Raw genomic sequence first — 21,330 nt, forward strand, 5'->3', positions numbered from 1 at the left:
TTTAATTTTTTGGAATATTTATATTTTTTAAAATAAATAGTATACACCTCTGATCTAACTATTTTTCAAAAATCTTATTTACATAAAAACTTAAAATTTCATTTTCTTAGCAGAGGCAAAACTTTTCATTCTTTTATCTATTATAAATTTATCCAAGCAAAACTTTCTGTTATTTTTTCTTAAATGTATTTTTTGCATTATACAATTAATGTATTTTATGGTAACGAAGTGATCTATTTAATGTATTAAATTGTTTATGTATTTAATAATTACTTGTAATTTTCCAAACTTTTTTTTCCTCAAAATTATTTTCTATTTTGCATAATATTTAAAGTTTCAACTATAATTACCATTAGAAGATAGTTTTTAAAAATTAAATTAAAAAATTAACATTTTTTGGCATACTTTTTTTTAAATATTTTTAGCTGGGATGACTCAAACATTGATATTCTCTGGGTGCAAAATATATATAAGGTGCATAAAAAAATAAACATGTTCTAAACTTACACATATAAAGCAACTTTGTCATCTAGTTAAAGCATAATTAAAGTGCTTACTTTTTCAAAGTCTAACTACAAGCCACTGTTATAATGATGGTTAAATTAATGGCAGGCATATGTGCTGGTTGTACCTGCTCGAGAGTTCCAAGAAGATATCCTTGAACCAATGAAACAAGACATGGCTGGAAAATTTATCACAGAATGTGGCCAAAATAGCTTCCTTTTGCCTTCAGACGTTACAGGTATATTCTTATTATTTATGTAAATTTTAATTAATTTTTGTTTTAATTTGTTAAATAGCTTCAAAGAAATAAGAGTTTAAAATATACAGCTTCTTGAAACATTTCATTGGTGGTATACAGAAACTTTTCAAATCAAATCTATCTGCTGAGGGATTTGGAAGCTCTAGATTTTAAAAAATTCCATATTTTAGATATTACTTAAGTTGATGGTTAAAGATCCAAAATTATTAAATTGAGATAAATTGTTATATAGATGTATAGAGTCGCTGTGGTTCAGGGAAAAGAGCGCTAACATTCCCATGAAACGGGGCAGGTTCAAATCACAGTAATTGCTGGTCTATAAAAATTCTGCACCCGGCTCGTACTGACCACAATGCTGATATAAAATACCTTTAGTGGTCGATGAATCGCGGGCTGAAATTCCCTTGCCTTTAAGCTAACTATAGGAAGGTTCTTGTGGCTATCATTACCATGTAACACGTATGCAGATTAGTCCTTTCAAAAAATACTCCTTGAAAGCTTGTTTAAACCAAGAGTTCCCTTGTCTTCAGGGTTGGTTGCAAAATTATTCTGCTCTGGATTTGAACATTGATAGTCTCAAATCCAAATAGGTTTGGCTGTTCAACGACAATTATAAAATAAAATGAAACTGTACAATCCAAAGATCTTGATTATCTGAAGTAGATTGTGTTCCAATTACTTCACATAATCTAAGTTCTACTGTAATTAATTCAGTAAGAAGTGATCACATGTTGTATTTTATGTTGTAGGCTTCTGTCGTGAATCTGCATTCTCTCTGACATCCGAGTACAACAACGGAGCCCTTCCTTGCAAATGTGACACAGACGGATCCCTGAGCTACGAGTGTGAATCGTTTGGTGGTCAATGCCAGTGCAAGCCCAATGTCATTGGCAGAACATGCTCCCAGTGCCGAACTGGGTTCTTTGGTTTTCCTAACTGCAAGCCATGTGATTGTCCATCCACTGCCTACTGTCAGCCTGTGACTGGACAGTGTATATGTCCTCCAAGAGTGATGGGTGACAAATGTGATACGTGTGTCCCTTACACTTATGGATTTGATCCCATCATTGGCTGTGAGGAATGCAATTGCAATCCATTGGGTACACTCAATGGCCAACTTCAATGTGATCTGAGCAGTGGACAATGCAGGTGAGCATTTCAATAATAACCCCCTTTAAGCATCTCATTTATTCAAATCTATAACTGTATTAATTCTATGCTGCACCTTTAATTCTCAACACTTTTTGTGGAAAAATTAGAAGTTTATCAACATCTGATATACATATAATTGTTTCTTATAGAGATATTATAGCTTTCAAATGTTACTTTGTCTTCAATTTAAGTTTTCTCAGTCTAATGATGGCAGTATGTGTTTTTAATATGGAGTGATTTTTTTTATAATTAGTATAATGTGTACAATGAATAAATCTGAAATAATTTTGTGGATATACTCTTCTGTATGCACAAGTACAGGACTAAAGACCTTTCACATTGTATTCAATTTAAAAAAAAAGAGAGAAACATTTGTGACTATTAAGTAGTTTTAAAAGACTTCCGCGAACATCAATAATGTTTGCTAAAAAATATAAATAAATGAAATTTTTTTCTATTCTAGATGTAAGAGTAATATTGTAGGTCGCACTTGTGACAAATGCAAAGCAGGATACTGGGCCTTTCCACACTGCCAGCTGTGCAACTGTGATTTGCGAGGCAGTACAGAGGACATCTGTGAACAAGATTCAGCGAGATGTTTTTGCAAAGTAAGGATTGTTCATACATAATATACTTTGTTTGTTGCACGCACACGTATATTCATTGGTGTGATTTTGTAGGAGAATGTCTATGGCGATTCTTGTGACCAGTGCAAACCGGGTACATTCTATCTGGAGGAAGTTAACCCACTGGGATGCACTAAGTGCTTCTGCTTTGGGGCAACGGACAGGTGCTCCAGTGGATATCTTTTTTCAGCTCAAGTGAGTCATCACTTTAATTATCTGCTTATTTCATATGCTGATCTCTTGAAAAGTAGCCTTACCTGTTGCAGTAAAACTTGTTAACCCTTTCGGTCCCAGTGATTCCAATTGGAATCATTACATTTAAGATTTTTTATCTGCTTACCTAAAACTCCATTTGATTTGAAATAGGCGGTATTTTAATCTACAAACATTCCTCTAACGAAATATATTTTTATTTTTCACCAATAGATGACGGCACTACATGTGTTTGTGATTGAAATGATACTTGTTTCAGTTTTGTTCAAATCCATAAAAGTTATTGAAATAAAATATCTTTTTGAGGCATTTTAAATTAAAAAATATTTTTAAATATTTCATTTTTATTCTTTTAAATGTTCATAAATAGTATTTCAACAATTTTTAACAATTTTCATTTTGAAAATTTATTGCTTTTATTTATTGAAAAGCTATGATTCCAAATGGAATCAGTGGGAGTTGAATACAACTCTATATCACTGTCTAATGCGTTGTTTATTTTGAATTTATATCGTTTTTCTTTGCTCTTTCTTATTACTTTTTCAAGTTTTACTAAGATTTTGGGATAAAAAAGACTTATTTCTTTTTGTCATTATTTTTCCTGATGCCAAAGTAAAAATCAGAGGCTTTATCTATTGATAAAGCGGCTCATTTGTTTATGAATGGAGACTTGTCTGACATCGAAATAGAAGACTTGGATTCAGATGAAGAAACTAGTGATAATGTTCTAGGTGATATATCAATGGAATCTAAAGTTAAATACAACTCAATTGATGCACCCAGGGCCGGATTAACCTATAGGCACACTAGGCACGTGCCTAGGGCCTACGAAATTCAGGGGCCTACGAAAAACTTGGGAGAAAAACATTTATTGACAAAAATAATTTTTTTCTATTAGTAAACATTTAACCTACCTTGCAAATTTATTTATCAATAATTTCAAAAGATTAACTTTTGACAATGTTAATTTCCGTCACTTAGTTATCATAGCAGTATCATAAGAACTATGAAGCTATTTGTAGTATAAATATTTCTTGTAATTAATCTCACCATCGATATCAGCTGCAATATCGGCAGTATGTCGGTATTGCAGATAAAGTTCGATAAACAAATTTGTAAATTAAAATCCATATTAATAAAAATGTAAAAAAAAATATATGCAAGAAAATTTTAGCATATATTTTGAAAAGAGGGGAGGAGTGGGGGAAGGAGGGGAGGGCACAAGAACGGCTATGCCTAGGGCCTACGAAAGGTATAATCCGGCTCTGGATGCACCCAAATGCATACCTGTCTTAACAATACTAAGAACTGTTTTAAAATATTTCATGTAAAATAAATAAGTAATACTGAGAAATAATAAGGTTCTCATCTAACCATATCAATAATGATGAAAATTGGTTCAATTTTTTTCAATGCGTAATAAATATAATAGTGCCAAATATTTCTTGCGGAATAGTTATAATTTATTTAGTTATTAAAAAATACCACATTTATATAGTTATAAATCTTTAAATAATGCTTAATATATATTCAAAAACTTTTCTAGTGATTTTCGTCCTTCACTACTTTATTCCCAATGATGCCATTTGGAATCATTTAAAATTTTATTAAAGAAATTTAAAAAAAAAAAAAAATTCTGTTTGTTTTGTTCTTTTGAATGCAAAATGAGTCTGTTTTACAAATTTCAGATTTTTTTTATTGAAAAATAAATATTTGGGACTGAAAGGGTTAAAAGTCAATATTTTCCCAAAATTTCTAAGTTTCACTTTAAAGCAGGATTGGTATAATTTAAATTATGAACTGTATCACAATTTAAATCATTTTATTTTTTAAGAAAAAATCGATGATTTAAATTGACAGTTTTTTTAGTTGAATATATATTTTTATACAGTTAATAAATATCTTTTTAACGAGGTGAGTTTTTTAAATCTGATTTAATTGATATTGAAGGTTTTATCTAGAAAAAAATGCGAAGGGAATTGATGTAAATTATTTTATGTTCAAATATGTTAAGGGTAATAAATAAAAATTCATACTAAATATGGTTAAAAGTAATGGGAAACTTTTAAATTATAATTTTCTATTAGGTGTAGGTGAATTGATTTGCTGTCAAATAACTATATTTCAATCACACTCAGTTTTAGGTTTATTTAAATACAAGTACTTTTAAAATGAATTAATGATGTAGTTTGTGTATAAAATTAGATAAGATTTATAAAGTAAAAAGTAATTTAGAATAATTTTTTTTCATGTTTACTGATCTAAATTAATTTCTTCTGTATTTAACGTCTAACTGACAAAGTGGGTTTTTGTCATTACAAATTAATAAGAGTTTTGAATAAATGTAACTATAATATAATTTATTTAATGATTACTTCGTAATTAATAATTTTAACCATTTTTGTTTAAATATTAGGTATTTTAGTTATAGTATTGTTTTTAAATAATATTAATCATTATTAGCATATTTTACCAAAGCTTTAATTGATTAATGCAAAAAAAAGAACTTTTTTTCCGCTCATTATTTTTTTTCTTATTTTATTTACTGGCTGGGAGAATTGTATTTACTTCACCAGACTTTTGAGCGCTATTTTGTGAACACATCAACTGTTTAATGGGGACCATCCATCGATGTTTGCGAGTTCCTATGACATGCGACGGTCACCTATAAAGGGATATAATTATCGACTGTGTCGACCTTCATCTATAAAGAGCAGGCCTCGCAGCGCTCCTATATTTCCTATTAATTTAGAAAAATTGCTATATTTCCTATATTTCCTATTTTTTCCTATATTTTCTGTATTATTTTCCTTAATTTTCCCTTATAATCCTTTCTCAACGTCCGCGCTCCCGATTTGCGCTAGTCTGATGTCAATCATCAAACCACACCTAAAAATTCTTTAACCAATCATCCGTTTGCAATGTCTTAACCCAGCTGCACGAAGTACAAGTAAAAGGGAATCGTCAGCAAGTGAAAGAAATATATGTGAGGTTTGTGGAATAAGATATAGAATAGAAAGGGTGTGAAAAGAAGGAACCCAGAACGGAGCAATATATTTTAGTGTAGTCATGCGGATTCAATAAAGTGATTTTCCTTTTAAAAGTTTTTTTTATTATTTTAATGTAATTAAGTGATTTTTTCTCTTTCTCGAGTTTAATTTCGAAACATATCACGCGACGAACAATCATTACATGAATTACGAATCCGAAATCGTTAGCATTTAAGAGATTTGGTTTAAAAGAACATGATTTACGAATGTCACACTTAATGATTTTGGACTATGAATCGCGATTCCTATGTAGGTAACTTACTTAAAAATCATGATTTGCGAAATAATTTGCGAGCTATACTCGTATTATATATAATTCGGTCTTCAAATCGCTATTCATTTTTGTGCAATTTAAAAATTCAATTACTTGATTAATATCCAAACAGGTAGAAAAAAAAATGCAATTCATTTTAAAGCATTTATGTTAGTTATTCTGTAGTCTAATTTTAAAGTCCACACAGGTGCAATAAAATGTTTGGGAGTTAAAATTAAACAATTTGCAGCCTACATAGGTGAAAATAAATAAATTTGAAAATTAATATTATTTCATTTTCATAAATCTTTTTTTTATTTTTTTATTTAAAATCAATGCGAAACTGAAGCTTGCATTAAAAATTCTGTTCTGAATTGTAGATAATTTTTCTTCTTAAAAATATTGTTTAACATAATTTTAAAAAAATAGGGTGTCTGACTTAAAAATATCTGATATGCTTATACAAGTACAGTACAGGACCACTTATTGGTATCTAGAACATCGGGATAAATTTTGCTTAATTTTCCCGCCGTTTTGAATTATATCGATGTGCGGAAATTCTGATTTTTGAAGTTCAGTGAAAGAAAAAACTTGTGTGTGTGTGGGGGGGGGGTGTTTTTGAAAGAGAAAACTTCAATATATTTCTTCTGTAACCTTGAAGTTCTTCAGGGATGGAAAGAAACGGTGGTTTTCTGATAAGCTGCCGTCAATCAAACATAAAGGAGCGGCTTTCTGATTTCGCTTACTCTCTGATTTACGAGGAGGAGGGGTATTGCACGTGTATATTAGTGAACATAAGTTTTTTATTTTCTTAATTTGGCAGTTTTACTATCATAATTTATGTATTTTCTTTTATTTTTAAAAACTCTCGCAGTTGATACGATTCTTTTCTATTTTCTTTTATTTTTAAATATGATTTAGTTTTTTTTTTTTTTAATGTGTGAATTTTTTTTCTTTTTTTTTTCTTATCTTAATTTGTAAATGTTCCGATTTGTTTAACTAAGGAGAACTTTCCTTATTTATTTTTCATATTTTAAACTATGTTAGTATTTTTCATTGTAATTTGGGTTCGCTGAAACATCGATCTATAATGTTTTTTAGCATATCCCGAAAACAGGCAAATTCAGACATCTGGGATAGCGATGGTCCCGAACATGCCGGGTTCTCTACTGTATTTCATTCTTAATAATTTTAAGTAACCCTTTGTTCTGTTGAGTTTTTCTGAGTTAAAAGAAAAATTTTAAGTTTATTTTTTCTTTTCTTAATTTTGGAGTTTTGCCTTCATAATTTATCTTTTTCTTTCTATTTATGCAGCTTTATTTGTGTTTAATTTTTTAATAGGAAATCTTAACATATTGCAGTTCGGAGGCATGATAATAACATTTTAAATATTCCTATAACTTTCTCATTATTGAACTCTGTAACTAAAGCACATTCAGCATATAAATAAGATAAAGAAAAAGAAGCTTCCCAAGCTAAGATAGACGCAGAAAAACGATCTCTATCAGAATCGGAACAATTGCGGAAAAAACAAAAGAAAGATGCAAAAGAAAAGTTGCGTGATTTAGAAAATCATGTGAAATCCTTAAAAGATGAATTAAGCCTTTCCCAGAATTTACTGCAGGAGAGTAATGCCCGCCTACAAAAAGCATTAAAAACTAAAGACTTTAATGAAATGAGAATTGCTTCTGCAATCATAGAATCCGCAACTAATCAGGTTAAAATATTAACTGAAAAGCTTGCTGAAACTAATAAAAAATAATAATTCTACGTATATGTATTGATTCTAACTGAGTTGTTCACTCTTAGTATATTCTAGTGTATTATATTCGTATTTGTATAACTTTGTTCTAAATTTTAATTCCAGTTGCACTTATTATTTTCGATTGTATATATTGTTTCGATTATGTTCATGTGTTGCAAAGATGGGGAGTTAAATTTTCATATAATATTAATTACAGGGTGGCCACCCACCTGGAAAACCTTGAAAACCTGGAATTATAAGGGAATTTTTTTATACTGGAAAAAACCTGGAAATATCAGGGAAATTTGGATAAAAACCTGGAAAAATCAGGGAATTTTAAAGAAAAGCTGGAAATTTTTCTTTAATAATTTTTTTAATTTCACTAATTTAAATTATTTCATCCATTATACCCACTTTTTTTAAACGGAAATGTATCGCCAAACAGTTGAAATATCATCAACTTAGCTATACTTTGCTTGCATCAAAATTTGCTCCATTACAGCTCTGTTAAACTAGAATGCCACATAAAATTCTCACACAGTTGCTAAACGAATGTAGAAACCTTTGACTGCTATGGGACTGTGCAATTTAGGCAAGATTCTGGTGGGGGTGGAAAAAGGGATTAGGATATTAGCTTCTTTTTTTTTTTTTTTAAATTCTCTCCTTGGGCTGAATCCATTTATGGCTCAACTTTGTTCCAATGCTTTGGTGGTAATTTTTTTTTTCTATTTTGACAAAATGTTTTTGTATTTTTAACTTTATAAAATTCACCAAAAATTAGTTGGTTATAATTTAATAATAGATTTTATATCGCAGTCTTTTTCTGAAAGCTTTTCTACTCCCAATCAAAGAAATCTGAATTATTTTTCTCAGCAAACCAACCAATCACACATTTTTTTACAATCGCTAACAGCAATGTTTGTCGACAAATCGTTACAATTGTTGCATTAATGCTAATTTTTTCTATTTCATTTTAACCTTTTATAACATATTTTAATTTTAAAAAAATGTTTTTTTAAGAACCAACTATATATTTATATTTAATTTTACTCTTTTGTTGGTCAATATGATTTTTGATTCGATATTTTGTACCAAAACATTAAAAAATAAATTTAAAAAAATCTTGAAAACTGTCAAAATAAATTATTTTTTTCAAGATGTTATGTTAAAAAAATAACATTTTGAATAAAATATTTTATAATATCGACACTTTTCTTGTACACATCCTATACTTTATATGAAAAAAGAAACAAAAACCTGGAAATTTTATGATTTTTATCTGGAAAACCTGGAAAAATCAGGGAAATTTGAAATCGGATTTGAGTGGCCACCCTGAATTAGTGTTACCAACATAATTGCTAATAAACTTTTTTTCTTAACTCTAATGCTGTGTATTAATAAACTTAATTGTTTTTATTCAGATTTTCTATTTGAAACCTTTTGCTGGTCCTCAAAAAATTTTAAAAATATAATTACTTTATTAATTATTCTTTTATAAATGCATAACATTATATTCTGATATAAGTCTACGGTTTATTCAAATATATTAAGAAATATATTCCAACTTACTCCTGGACAAGAAAGCTAAAATTTGTCTACAATCAGTGTTCTTTTTTTCTCCAGTTAGATTATCTAATAAAACATTTAGTTTTAAAGCCAAGATAGGGTTTTGTAGAAATGTTTTTTCATAACATTAGTTTTGAATAACACATAAATAAAAGTTGTACATGTTCTATGCAAATTTTGAATCTATATTTTTTAAACAAAATATTAGGGATTCTTATATTATTTTCAAAACATTCCTATAAAATTCCTATAATTTCTTAAATGAATTCCTATATTTCCTATTATATTTTTGCTCTGAGTCACTTCTAGGCCTGAAAGAGGCAACTTTTGATAGATGAAGGTTGACATCGTCGATAATTATATCCCCCTATCGACGATGTGAACCTTCTTCTATCAAAAGGTACCTCGAGATGGAATCGAATTAACATGGCTTATATAGAAGTGAATTGGTTTTTATTATTTATTGTGTTAGTTACACCACGAACTAATCAGCTTTATTTATTATTTTTTTGGGAGGGGGGTGCTTGTCTTATATTTTAAAATATCATCATCCCCTTTGTGTTCAATGTAGGTGTATACAATGTCTGGTTGGGACAAGAAAGTGTTTACAATGAAGCAAGAGATGATGGAAGTGGAAGGTGTGCCAATTACTCTCACAGAAGATGTCAAAGCTGTCCTGCCTCTAGAATGGCCCCAGGACGATCTCTTCTATTTCTCTGCACCCAAGGAGTATCTGGGAAATAAGGTAAAAAAACAATTCCTAATTTATGTAACATTCTAAAAGCTAACCCTCCGTAATAGAAGCAGTAGTACTAGAGTTGGTTTGCATCTCATGTAAACTTCACTCATTTTAAACCTTTTGAAAAATTGTGTAACTATGTTTAGTTTAACAATTTAAATAAAAAGTTAGAAACCGAAAATAAGCAAAACGAAATTTGAAAGATATGTATGTTAGCAAAAACAGCCTTTCATCGGGGGACACACTGGAGTCTTTCTGTAGTCAGTGGTTAAAGCAAAAGCTGACCCGAGAACCCATAATGGACAAACTAAATAAGAAATTGCAATGCTATTTAAATTTTTGAGGTATTGCATTTTCTTGTCACCTTGAGAGAATGGAGGAAAACAGAGACACTAAGAAGATATTCAAGGAGCAGGGCCAAAGGAAAAGAGGAAGGCCGGTCAAGAGATGGTTTGACGAGGTGGAAAAGGACCTTAAGACTCTTAAAAGTCCAAAACTGGAAACAAAGAGCTAAAGACAGGCAACTTTGGAGGAAAATTGTTAGTGAGACCATGGTCCAACATGGACTGTAATGCCAGGGAGTTAGTTAGTTATAAGTAATCATAAATGAATTCTAAAATTTTCCCATCCTATGTTTACCAACTATGTTAAATTACTATTCTTGTACTGTACAATTTTTGATTGATAAAACAAACAGAATGTGTGCAACGTCAATTAATTAATTTCTTTAATTAAAATGTGCTCACAATTCCTTATATTGGTTAGCAAATTTTAAAAATTTATAAAGCATTTTTTTTTACTATGTCTAAATTGAAGACAGAGGTTAAAGCTTTCAGTCTTATGACAGATGTCTGTCTTAATCTCAGATCAGATATCTGTATTAAAAAAGACTGAGTAAAATGAAGACAGATGAAATTTAAAAGATAATTAATAGTTCTTAATTTCATAACACGAGTAATTAAGTATAGCAACAGTTTGAGATTGCTTCCCTTTTTTTGTTTATTTCTATTGAACTGTGTGTAGAATAAAAAATTAGATCTTACCTTAGTAAAATATTTTTTTTTGCAAGTATTAAATCATAATTTTGTTTTAAAAATTGAATGAGCATCTAAAAAATTACAGCAACTTTTAATTAAGGAAAAGTTCAGACAAACTTAGTTTTTATTTAATTTGCATGACATATTTATATTAAAAGCAAACTACTATTTATCATCGAATGAAGAAAAGTTAGATTGTTAATTGAAGTGAAAGTATTAATTAAAATTTTATTTCTCAAGCTCTTATCGGGAGTCTTCAGTTTCTATTTTTGAATCGACTTTGTTGACCAGTTTCCGTCGAAAAATTGATTTCTATTTTCAAAATATAAGATCTTGCATTTTATTTAGTTTAAAACTTTGCATAAATTGCTTTTTATTTTTAATTTTGGTCTTGAAAATGATTGAAAAACCCTTGTAACAGATTTTTATAGGGGATTTGTAGTATACTATTTTCATAAATCTATGTTTGTCTGCAACTCAAACACAGTCTGACAAATATTATTGTAATTTAACTTATAGCAAAATTTGTAAATTTAAAGTGGTTGAAAAGTATACAAAACATACTTTATGTTGTTTAAACTTAATTTGAATTTTATAAAATAACAAATAAGAACAAAAATGAGAATAAATCATTGTACAGAGAAGTATGTTATCGAATGACTTAATTTTTTATTTAGTAACTCTGATGAAAAATAATCTGCAAATGCTGTGACAATTCGTAGCACCTGATACCATGGCGGAAATTTTTTGGTATTAGGTGAACGACCAAACATGGATCATTAATTTGAATATATTTTGAGGTTTTCTCCAATTCTTAACTTTGCTTTATTTATTTCTAAAATTTTTTTCTCCCCACATCTCCTGTAACATCTTTTCCCTTGAAGCTCGTATTGCAATTAAGTTTTTTATGTCTGCGTCTTATAAATTAATGCTTATCTAAAAATTGAAACATTTTCAGAGATTACTAAATTTGTAGGCGTTGATTTTTTTTTATTGAAGCATGTAGTTTTAGTGCTTACATAAAATTATTTACATTTTGATTCTTTTAGCTCAATTCTTATGGTGGTAAGCTCTCATATGTAATTTCCATTCAAACTGATGAAGATTCGGATGTGGAAAGTTTTGTTGGACCCGATGTCATTTTAATGGTAGGTTCACTCTCCTCTTGTAAATGTTTACAGCAATAAATAACATCAAAATACTTTTGGTTGATAAAATTTCATTATATTCAGCAAATGATTTTTAAAGTCTATAAACATTAAAAGTGTCCAATTTTTAACATCGGAAAAATATTCCAATACTTTAATCTTATATTTTATTTGTGATACAATGTTCAATCAGGCTTTGGTTTTATTTTCAAAAATTTTATTTGGTATCAAAATTTCTGATGATTTGGCGTCTCTTGGCGAAGTCTCTGATAAGTTGGTCCAATATTCAGCCAGTTACTGAAGTTGAATGAATATTCATTATTTAGGCCAAAATTGATATCTACTGCATCTTTATAGGATCTGTTAAAATTAATATTTTTTTCCTTTAAACTCATAAAATATGTCTGGTTTACATTTTAAAACAATAATATTATAAAGAAAAAAATGCATTTTGGTCTTTGGAAAATTAACCTTCCTCTTTTGTTTTCAAGTTTAGATACACTTATCGATTTCTACTTTGTCTAATTTTTTACATTAATTTCAGGGAAATAATATCACAATTGTCCATGTTCATGTGGAAGAACCTGCAGCTAATATACTTTTCGGAACTAGTGTGGATCTTCTTGAGGTAATTGAAAATGTAGTCTTTTTCCCCATCAGCTTACATAATGCTCGCAGAAAAAGCAAACACCATAATAACTGTTGATCTAATGATTCCTGTACTAGGACTCAATCTTACTGATTCAAGGGCTTAACTTTAAATGTGTTAAGTGTAACTAAAGCTTATGATATTCTAAGTTGCAAAATCAGACCTAAAACATATTTTCGGATTAGGATTCTTTTTCCTCAAAGCAGGAAGAGTGACCGCAAAATGTGGTTCTAATAGTTTAGGCAGAAGAGCAGCCGAATTTGTCTATTTAAACGTTAAGCTCACATTTGTATATTTCGCCTTATGAAGGGAATTAACTAATCACATAATTATAAAACTCAGTTATTAAAAATAATTCTATGCCTAAAGTTATTTTTTATAATTATTTATTATTTTATTTACTAGTAATTAAAAAAATTTTTTTTACTGTAAGGTATACATATTTTTACTTATCTTTTTTTATCCCATGTTGATCTAAAGCAAAAGAAAAAAAAAAGAAAAAAAACAATGATTGAAAAATCCTTCTGTATGCGCTTCAAAATACTTGTTTTTAGATAAATTTTTTTATGAAATTTAGTATTTCATTGTTACAGGAATGATCACAATCTGTTCTTTATGACAAATACTTTTTAAAATTGAAATAGCTGCTTTGGGGAATTAAATTATTCTGAAGAATAATTTAAATCCTCAAAGCATGGAAACTAAATTTGAATCTATGTTCATTACATAGCCATGGATTGACTGGACAATGTTTTATTTCTTCTTAAAATTATTTTTTGGACATTTAGTGAGTAGAAAAGTTTTCTTGACAATAAGGTTTTCATTACAACAGAATTCATAAATCTGTATGCGCAGTAGAAATTAAGAAAATTTAGTCCATAGACCAAAGACTTAAAGATGTGCACTGGTCTATCTATATGTCTTAAATTTTTTTTGTTAAAAAATGAATAAAGTAGCTTTCAATAAAAAATTATATTGCAAAGAATATGTAATCCTCCCAATCATTATGAAATATTCTAATTTAGGATAAAACTGACCAAAACACAAATCTCAAAGAAAAAACAACCAAAACAGCATTCCCATCCTTTTACATTGATTGCTGGTTCAATGAACCATTGATAACAATTTTTTGGTGGATCAAGTCAAGTTTTAGTCGTTCTGGACCAACAGATCTACTTTAATTTCGAGTCCTGTATGTGTATTTAAAAGAATTCGAATATCGATTAACGACATTTATGTTTGCAGAGGGAGTTTCGTCACATCAGTGGGCGTGAAGTGAGTCGTGAGCAAATGATGATGGTTTTGGTCAATCTGGAACATTTACTGCTGAGGGGATCCTACTTCCATCCAGCGGAAGAAATCAAGTAAGAGTCTCCTTAAGACATGCTCTTATGAACTATATAAGGGTTTAAGCAGGATTGAAAAGTTGCTTTAAATTTATAGAAAGACATGGGCAAAAGTCGGAAGATTAATTGTGACAGCCGGGATTCTCGCAGAATATCATATTTGTCATGTCAACAATAAAAGAGAAACGAAGTTTCTGAATAAATGAGTTTATTTAAAAACATTAGTAATAAAGAATGTCACACACAGAGTGACGAAAAGAAAGAATACCAAATGATCTGCTTCAACAGAAGCTTAAATACAGATAGCAGGTGACGTCATGATCCACGCAAGAACGACCAACAGCAAATGAAAATAAACTGGCCGATCCCCGCAGACCATGACGTCACCGACGCAAGTTGAATGCATGAGATCGACGACGGAAAATCGAACCTCATACCTTTTAACTTCTATTATTTGTCTAACATGCGGCCCCCTCTCATGCCTTCAACTTTTACAAAAAAACACACATATACAGTTTATCAAAATCCTCAATAAACTAAAGAAATATTTAATTTCCTTAAACTAATACTTAAGCTGTTTCAGTCCTGAAACCATCCAAAAGATTAAACTTTCACAAATACTTTTGAACAGAAATTTTCCACTTCTAACTTGGTTAAAGGTTTTGTAAAAATGTCCGCTAAGTTAAATTTACTCCTAACGTGCTTAACAGCAAAAAATTTATCATAAATTAAATTTCTTAAAAAATGATACCTTACATCGATGTGTTTCGTTCGACTATTTTCAATAGGTGAATGAGAAAAATCAATTGCCGATTGATTGTCACTAAATATAATACAATCACTTAAATTTATGTCTTCTAAATTCAATTCTCTACACTCATCTATTATTCGCTTAATCCATATTACCTCTTTGGCAGCGTCAGTTAAAGTCACATATTCTGATTCCATTGTAGATAGACTCACACATTTTTGTTTGAAAGTTTTCCAGAATATCGGAGTTTTATCTAAAAACAATATTATACCACCTACTGATATTCTGTCATCCCTGTTAGCAGCGAAATCTGAGTCACAGTAACAATTAACATTTAATTCTTCAATATTTGACAATTTTAAGAAATAATCTTGAGTATTTTGAACATAACCTAATAATCTTAATAAAGTATTCCAGTGTTTTAAACCTGGGTTTTCTTGAAATTGTGATAATATATTTACCGCATAGGATATATCCGGTCTTGTGCGATTAGCTATATAAGCCAAACAACCCAAAATGCTCCGATACGGCAATTTCGCCATTTCATCCACTTCGTTTTTAGAAGATGGACAGTCAGCTTTTGATAATAAGTTACCCTTAGTAATCGGCAATGATGACAAAGGAAATTTAAAGCTAGAAAACATTTTACAAACTTTTTGGATGTAACTCTTTTGATGTATTAACATCTCACCATCTTTTTGAACAAATTCAACACCTAACAACTTACGAGTATTACCCAAAATTTTTAAATCAAAATTATCACCTAAAAGTTTAATAACACTGTCTACTTCATTTTCTGTTTTAGCAAAAATAATTATGTCATCTACATAAATTATAAGAATTACATTTTTATATACATATGTACAATTACACCACTTCAATCTTACAAACTTTAAATTTTCAAGTGTATTATCAAGTTCAAAAAACCACTCTCGACCACTTTGCTTGAGTCCATAAATAGCTTTCTTTAAATGACAGACGTGGTCTTGCTTATTTAAATGAACAAAACCTTGAGGTTGATACATAAAAACATCCTCATTCAAATTTGCGTAAAGGTAGGCACACTTTATATCTAATTGGGAATGATACCATCCTAGCATACAAACTAATATTGTGAAAAACATTCTTACAAGAACAAAATTAACCACAGGACTAAATACTTCATCATAACTTTCACCTCTTATTTGTTTAAATCCCTGGGCAACTAAACGTGCTTTGTATCTTACAATTTCCCCCTTTTCATTTACTTTAGTTGTATAAACCCAACGGCTTCCCAAAATTCTTTTATTTTTAGGAGTTGGTACCAAATCCCAAACTTTTCTTTCTTTCATAGTGTTAATCTCGTCAGACATGGCTAATTCCCAATTTTTAACTTGAGGAGATTTTAAACAGTCTTTATAATTTTTAGGAATTTTTATTTCAATATGATTTGCTTCATGTTTTATATTATGATTAACCTGAAAATTTGAAACTTTACCCGAAAAAACATTTTTCCCACTGAAATTAAATAAATCCCTATCATACTTAATATTATTGCTGTTGCAATAATTTTCTACATCATTATAGGATCTTAATCTCATATTTACTCCTTCAATGTTATAATAAATATCAGTTCGACTATTATCTGGACGGGGTACAGCTTTTCTAATCCATGAAATGTTTTTACACGGAATTAAATCGGGTTTTAAGCTTGAATTACCTAAGTCTTCATCTGAAGAACTTCCGCCCAAATCGGGACGTTCCGGTATAAAACTAGCAAAATTGCGTTTAATGAATTTGGTGCCCAGTACAGCTTCCACACCAATTACACTTTCGTCAAAACGAACATTTATTGTTTCTACAAGTTTCCTTTCGTTTTTAATCCAAATTCTATAACCCTTCGTATGCATTGCATATCCTAACATAATCCCTTCTTTAGCTCTCATTTGAAGTTTATTACGCAACTGTTTTGGTTGACCCACAAATGCTAAACAACCAAATGTTTTCAAATGAGTGACTGATGGTTTTCTTCCACTATACAATTCAAAGGGAGTTTTAATTTGGTTTTTATGACAAATTCTATTAAAAGTGTAAGTAAAACATAGTAAAGCTTCAGCCCAAAAAGCATCTCCTAATTTACTAGATTTTAACATTGCTTTTACATTATCTAAGGCGGTTAAATTATAGCGTTCACTAACACCGTTTTGCTCTGGCGTATAAGCGTTAGTACGCTCAGCTCTTATACCTTCATTTTCAAGAAAATCACTAAATTCTTTATGGCAAAATTCCATACCATTATCTGTTCTAACATTTACAATTTTACAGTTTAAAAATCTTTCTGTTCGCTTTTGAAATCTTATGAAACAATCAAAAACATCAGATTTCCTTTTAATGGGAAAAGTAGTAACTTTTCTCGAAAAATCGTCCGTGATAGAAAGAAAGTACCGACTTCCACCATGTGAAATGACGGGCATTGGACCACATACGTCCATATGTAAAAGTTCCAAAGGTTTCTTAGACCTTATACTTAAAATTGGTTTAAACGAAATTCTTTTAGATTTAGCTAGTTTACATTCTATACAATTATTATCTGAAAAATTGAGATTAGGTAATCCTTTCACACTAGAATTTTTACTTGTTTGAATTATATAATCACAATTTATGTGGCAGTACCTTAAATGCCAGATGTCTAAATCATTTGTCTGAACAGATACGTTAAACAATTGCTCATTCGAGTCACTAACACTTCTCTCAATAACTAAATCTTTATCAGGCTTAGTATAGGCATTTGGTTTAAAATAATACAAGCCATTAAATCTTTTACAATAGAAAATCTTCTCATTTACCCGATTATACACAGAAATACAATTTTTAACACCCACAAAATAACCTCCAGCTTTCTCTATTACAGAACCAGAAATAAGATTTCTTCTAAGTTTAGGAGAATACATGACATTTTGTAAAGTTACTCTGTGCATTTTACCATTTAACTTATTAAAAAATTGCACCTTTCCAATACCTAAAATTGGGCTCTCAATGTCACCTATGGCTAAAGACATAGAAGCATTTTCTACAGTTTCATATTCAAAGAATAAATCCAAATTATTACAAAAATGTGTTGAAGCAGCAGTGTCAAAAAGCCAACTTTCTTTCTCAATTTCATGACTCACATTGCCAACATTTGCTTCAACAATATAAAGACTATTATCTAAAACATTTGTAGTTACATTACAATAAGAATTATCACTTGCATTTTGTTTAAATTTACTCTTTATATTCTTTGAATTACACCTTAATTTTTGCTTACAATCTGATATTAAATGACCATATTTGTTACAACGATAACAAGGTCCTATCTTAGATTTATCACAACTAGTTTTGGATTTAGACTTAATATTAGCAGATTCTAAATTTCCCTTACTATTAGAAGAACCAGATTTAAACTTATTAGTTATGCTTAACTTTTCATTAAAACTTGAATTAACATTATAAGCAATATCACTAACATTATTTAAATCAAAATTAAGTTGCTTAAGTCTACTCTCCTCCAAAAGTAATTCGTCTAAAATGTTCTTAAATTTAAATTTAGTGTCCTCCCATCTATAAATAATCTGAACTATACCTTGAAAGTCCTTGGGTAAGTATCTAATAAGTAGAGCCCGGAAGTTCAGGCAAAATGCCATAAATGCCCTTTTCTGCCTTTTTTAAACGTTTTCTTCTGAAAATGCCTTTTTCTTTCCTTTTGTTCATAAATGCCTATTTCTGTCTAATTTAAAATTTTTCTGCAAAGCTTTTTGTGCTTTTGACCGAGCATAAACGCAAAATGAAGACATTTTGAAGTACAGAAATGGTTGACTGTCATCCGACGTATTGTAATGCATTTATAGAGAATAGGACTTAATTCCTTTTGTCTTATTAATATTTTCTCTCCGTCTCTTCGTGGCGTCACCTTCGTCGTGGCGTCAGAAAACGTGGCGTCACATTCGCCCGATGCTCTTTGCAAGGAGAGAGAGAAAGGGAGTGAAAAGATTGGAGTTATTTTTACTTACAACCAATAGAATTTTTATTCTTACTTACGGCCCATATAGCCCTACACCATCGAATAACTCGTATGCTCTCTTATCCACAAAACGAATTCACCAAGCTAGTTGAGCACATTGTAGCAGGAGCACGAAATAGTTTTCTAGTACTAGTTATTTCAAAAATGCCTAAAGTAAAAGCCTGCACAAGCAAAAAACTGGACAGTTTTGTGAAAGAGTTTGGGTCGGATGTGTTTTCTACTGATGTGTGCATTCTGTTTTGTAAGGCATGCGAGAAGTCAATAAATTTTGAGAAAAAGTATTTTATATCTCAGCACTTGGAGACATCTAAGCATAAAACAGCAAAAGATAAAAAAGATGGGAAAACACCGACTCTGATTTCCACCTGTTTTCAACTATCTTCTCGCTAATCGGACTTTGCAATGGATTTATGCAGATCATTTGTAGATGCCGGCATTCCGCTGTAGAAACTTGAAAATAAAAGCATACGAGCTTTTTTGCAAAAATATACGAATCAAAGTGTGCCCTGTGAATCAGCTTTAAGGAAAACTTATTTAGATGATTGTTACACCGAAGTTCTTAAAACTATACAAAATGAAATCGGAACGAAAAACATATGGCTATCTATAGATGAAACGACAGATGTAACTGGACGATATGTTGCGAATGTTATTGTTGGTGTTATGGACCCATTTGAAAAACATAAAATCTTTTTGTTGACATCTGAACAGTTGCAAAAGACTAACAGTACTACAATTGCACAGTTGTTCACTAATGCACTGGCTTTACTTTGGCCAAATGGTACTGAGCATGAAAGAGTGCTATTATTTCTTACAGATGCAGCCACCTACATGAAAAAGGCTGGAAATGCCTTAAAAGTTTTATTTCCTAATATGATCCATCTAACTTGCTTTGCTCATGCATTGCACAGGATAGCAGAGAAAGTAAGAGGTCTCTATCCTGAGGTAGACTCGCTTGTTTCTAGTGTGAAAAAAGTATTTGTGAAAGCCCCTTCAAGAGTTCAAGTGTTCAAAGAAATTGCACCAGACATTCAATTACCTCCTAAACCGATCCTTACGAGATGGGGAACATGGATTTCAGCAGTCTCATACTACTGCACAAATGTTGAGGAAGTTACTCGAGTCCTTACCAGCTTTTCGGATGAAGAGGCAATATCCATAAGAAAAAGTAAAAGTCTGCTTAGCAGCTCCAAAATAAAAAATGAACTGACTTTTATTTCAACTTATTTTGGGAAGCTCCCTGGAGCTATTGAACACATGGAAAAAAGAAATATGTCTTTGTCCGAGTCACTAAAGATTTTCGACAATACTATTGAAGAACCAGCCTGTGCCTGGACCAGCTGGTGACAGAATAAGGAAGGAATGTGAAAACGTCATCTCTGCAAACACAGACTTTGAATGCAGCATGTCCTCTCTGGACCTTGTGCCATTAAATCTTACATTCAATTCACAGACTTTGAATGCATCAAGGACATTGCAAAAGTACTTTCTGGTAATACTGCAGTTGAACTTACCATATCTCCTACCATGGCAAGTTGTTTTAGGTACGCGCCCATAACCTCTGTCGAAGTAGAAAGATCCTTCTCTTTGTTTAAAACTATACTGACTGACAGGAGACAAAATTTCTCTTTTGAAAATTTAAAAAAGCATCTAGTTGTGATGTGCAACAACAACCAATCATCAGAATAAATCTGCATATTGTAAGTATGAGTTTTCAATTTTTATTTCACACTTACGCAGTTGAGGTTTTTTTTGTGCAATAATGTCCACTTCTTTTGTACTATTGCTACGACAGTCGAGTAAAATGAATATGTAGGTATACCGGATACTTCTAGCAACTTTTTATGTACCTTGGATACCTATATGGGCTTTTAGGCATTACCAACTATCATTTTGCTCCAATTTTAAGTGCCTTTTTTAAGTGCCTATTTCAAGCTTTTTAAATGCCTTTTTGCCTGCCTATTTTTGCATTTTTTATTGCCTGAAATTCCGGGCTTTACTAATAAGTTGGAATCCTTGGTATAGGTCGTCAACAGGATGTCCTGCTTCTTTCAATTGAGAAACCAGGTTCTTTAATCTTGCAGCGAATATTCCAACCTCTTCTCCTGGGGTGTATTTCAGGTCGAAGAACTGGTCTAGGAGTTGAATAACTCTCGCTCTCGTAGTCGGCTCAAAATGTTGTTTTAAAATTTCCCAAGCTTCAGCACCATCCATTGTCGCCGAGATTAGACTTCGGTATTCAGGTTCCACACTA

At 30.6% G+C, this 21,330-nt stretch overlaps 1 protein-coding gene across 5 annotated transcripts in view; it reads left to right on the forward strand.

Moving 5' to 3' along the window:
* LanA (laminin subunit alpha) overlaps positions 1-21,330 on the forward strand; it is a 136,831-nt gene that overhangs the window by 52,536 nt on the left and 62,965 nt on the right. For all 5 annotated transcript variants that reach the window (XM_016064242.4, XM_087153522.1, XM_071184348.2 and 2 more), the window contains exons 20-27: positions 613-742; positions 1,513-1,912; positions 2,379-2,523; positions 2,596-2,736; positions 9,939-10,112; positions 12,193-12,291; positions 12,836-12,919; positions 14,186-14,304. In XM_016064242.4, coding sequence (XP_015919728.3) covers positions 613-742; positions 1,513-1,912; positions 2,379-2,523; positions 2,596-2,736; positions 9,939-10,112; positions 12,193-12,291; positions 12,836-12,919; positions 14,186-14,304 — 1,292 coding nt within the window. The remainder of the gene's footprint in view (positions 1-612; positions 743-1,512; positions 1,913-2,378; positions 2,524-2,595; positions 2,737-9,938; positions 10,113-12,192; positions 12,292-12,835; positions 12,920-14,185; positions 14,305-21,330) is intronic.

Source organism: Parasteatoda tepidariorum, chromosome 10 (assembly GCF_982258835.1).
Source record: "Parasteatoda tepidariorum strain Cologne lab strain chromosome 10, Ptep-v5.0, whole genome shotgun sequence".
Classification (NCBI taxonomy): domain Eukaryota; kingdom Metazoa; phylum Arthropoda; class Arachnida; order Araneae; family Theridiidae; genus Parasteatoda; species Parasteatoda tepidariorum.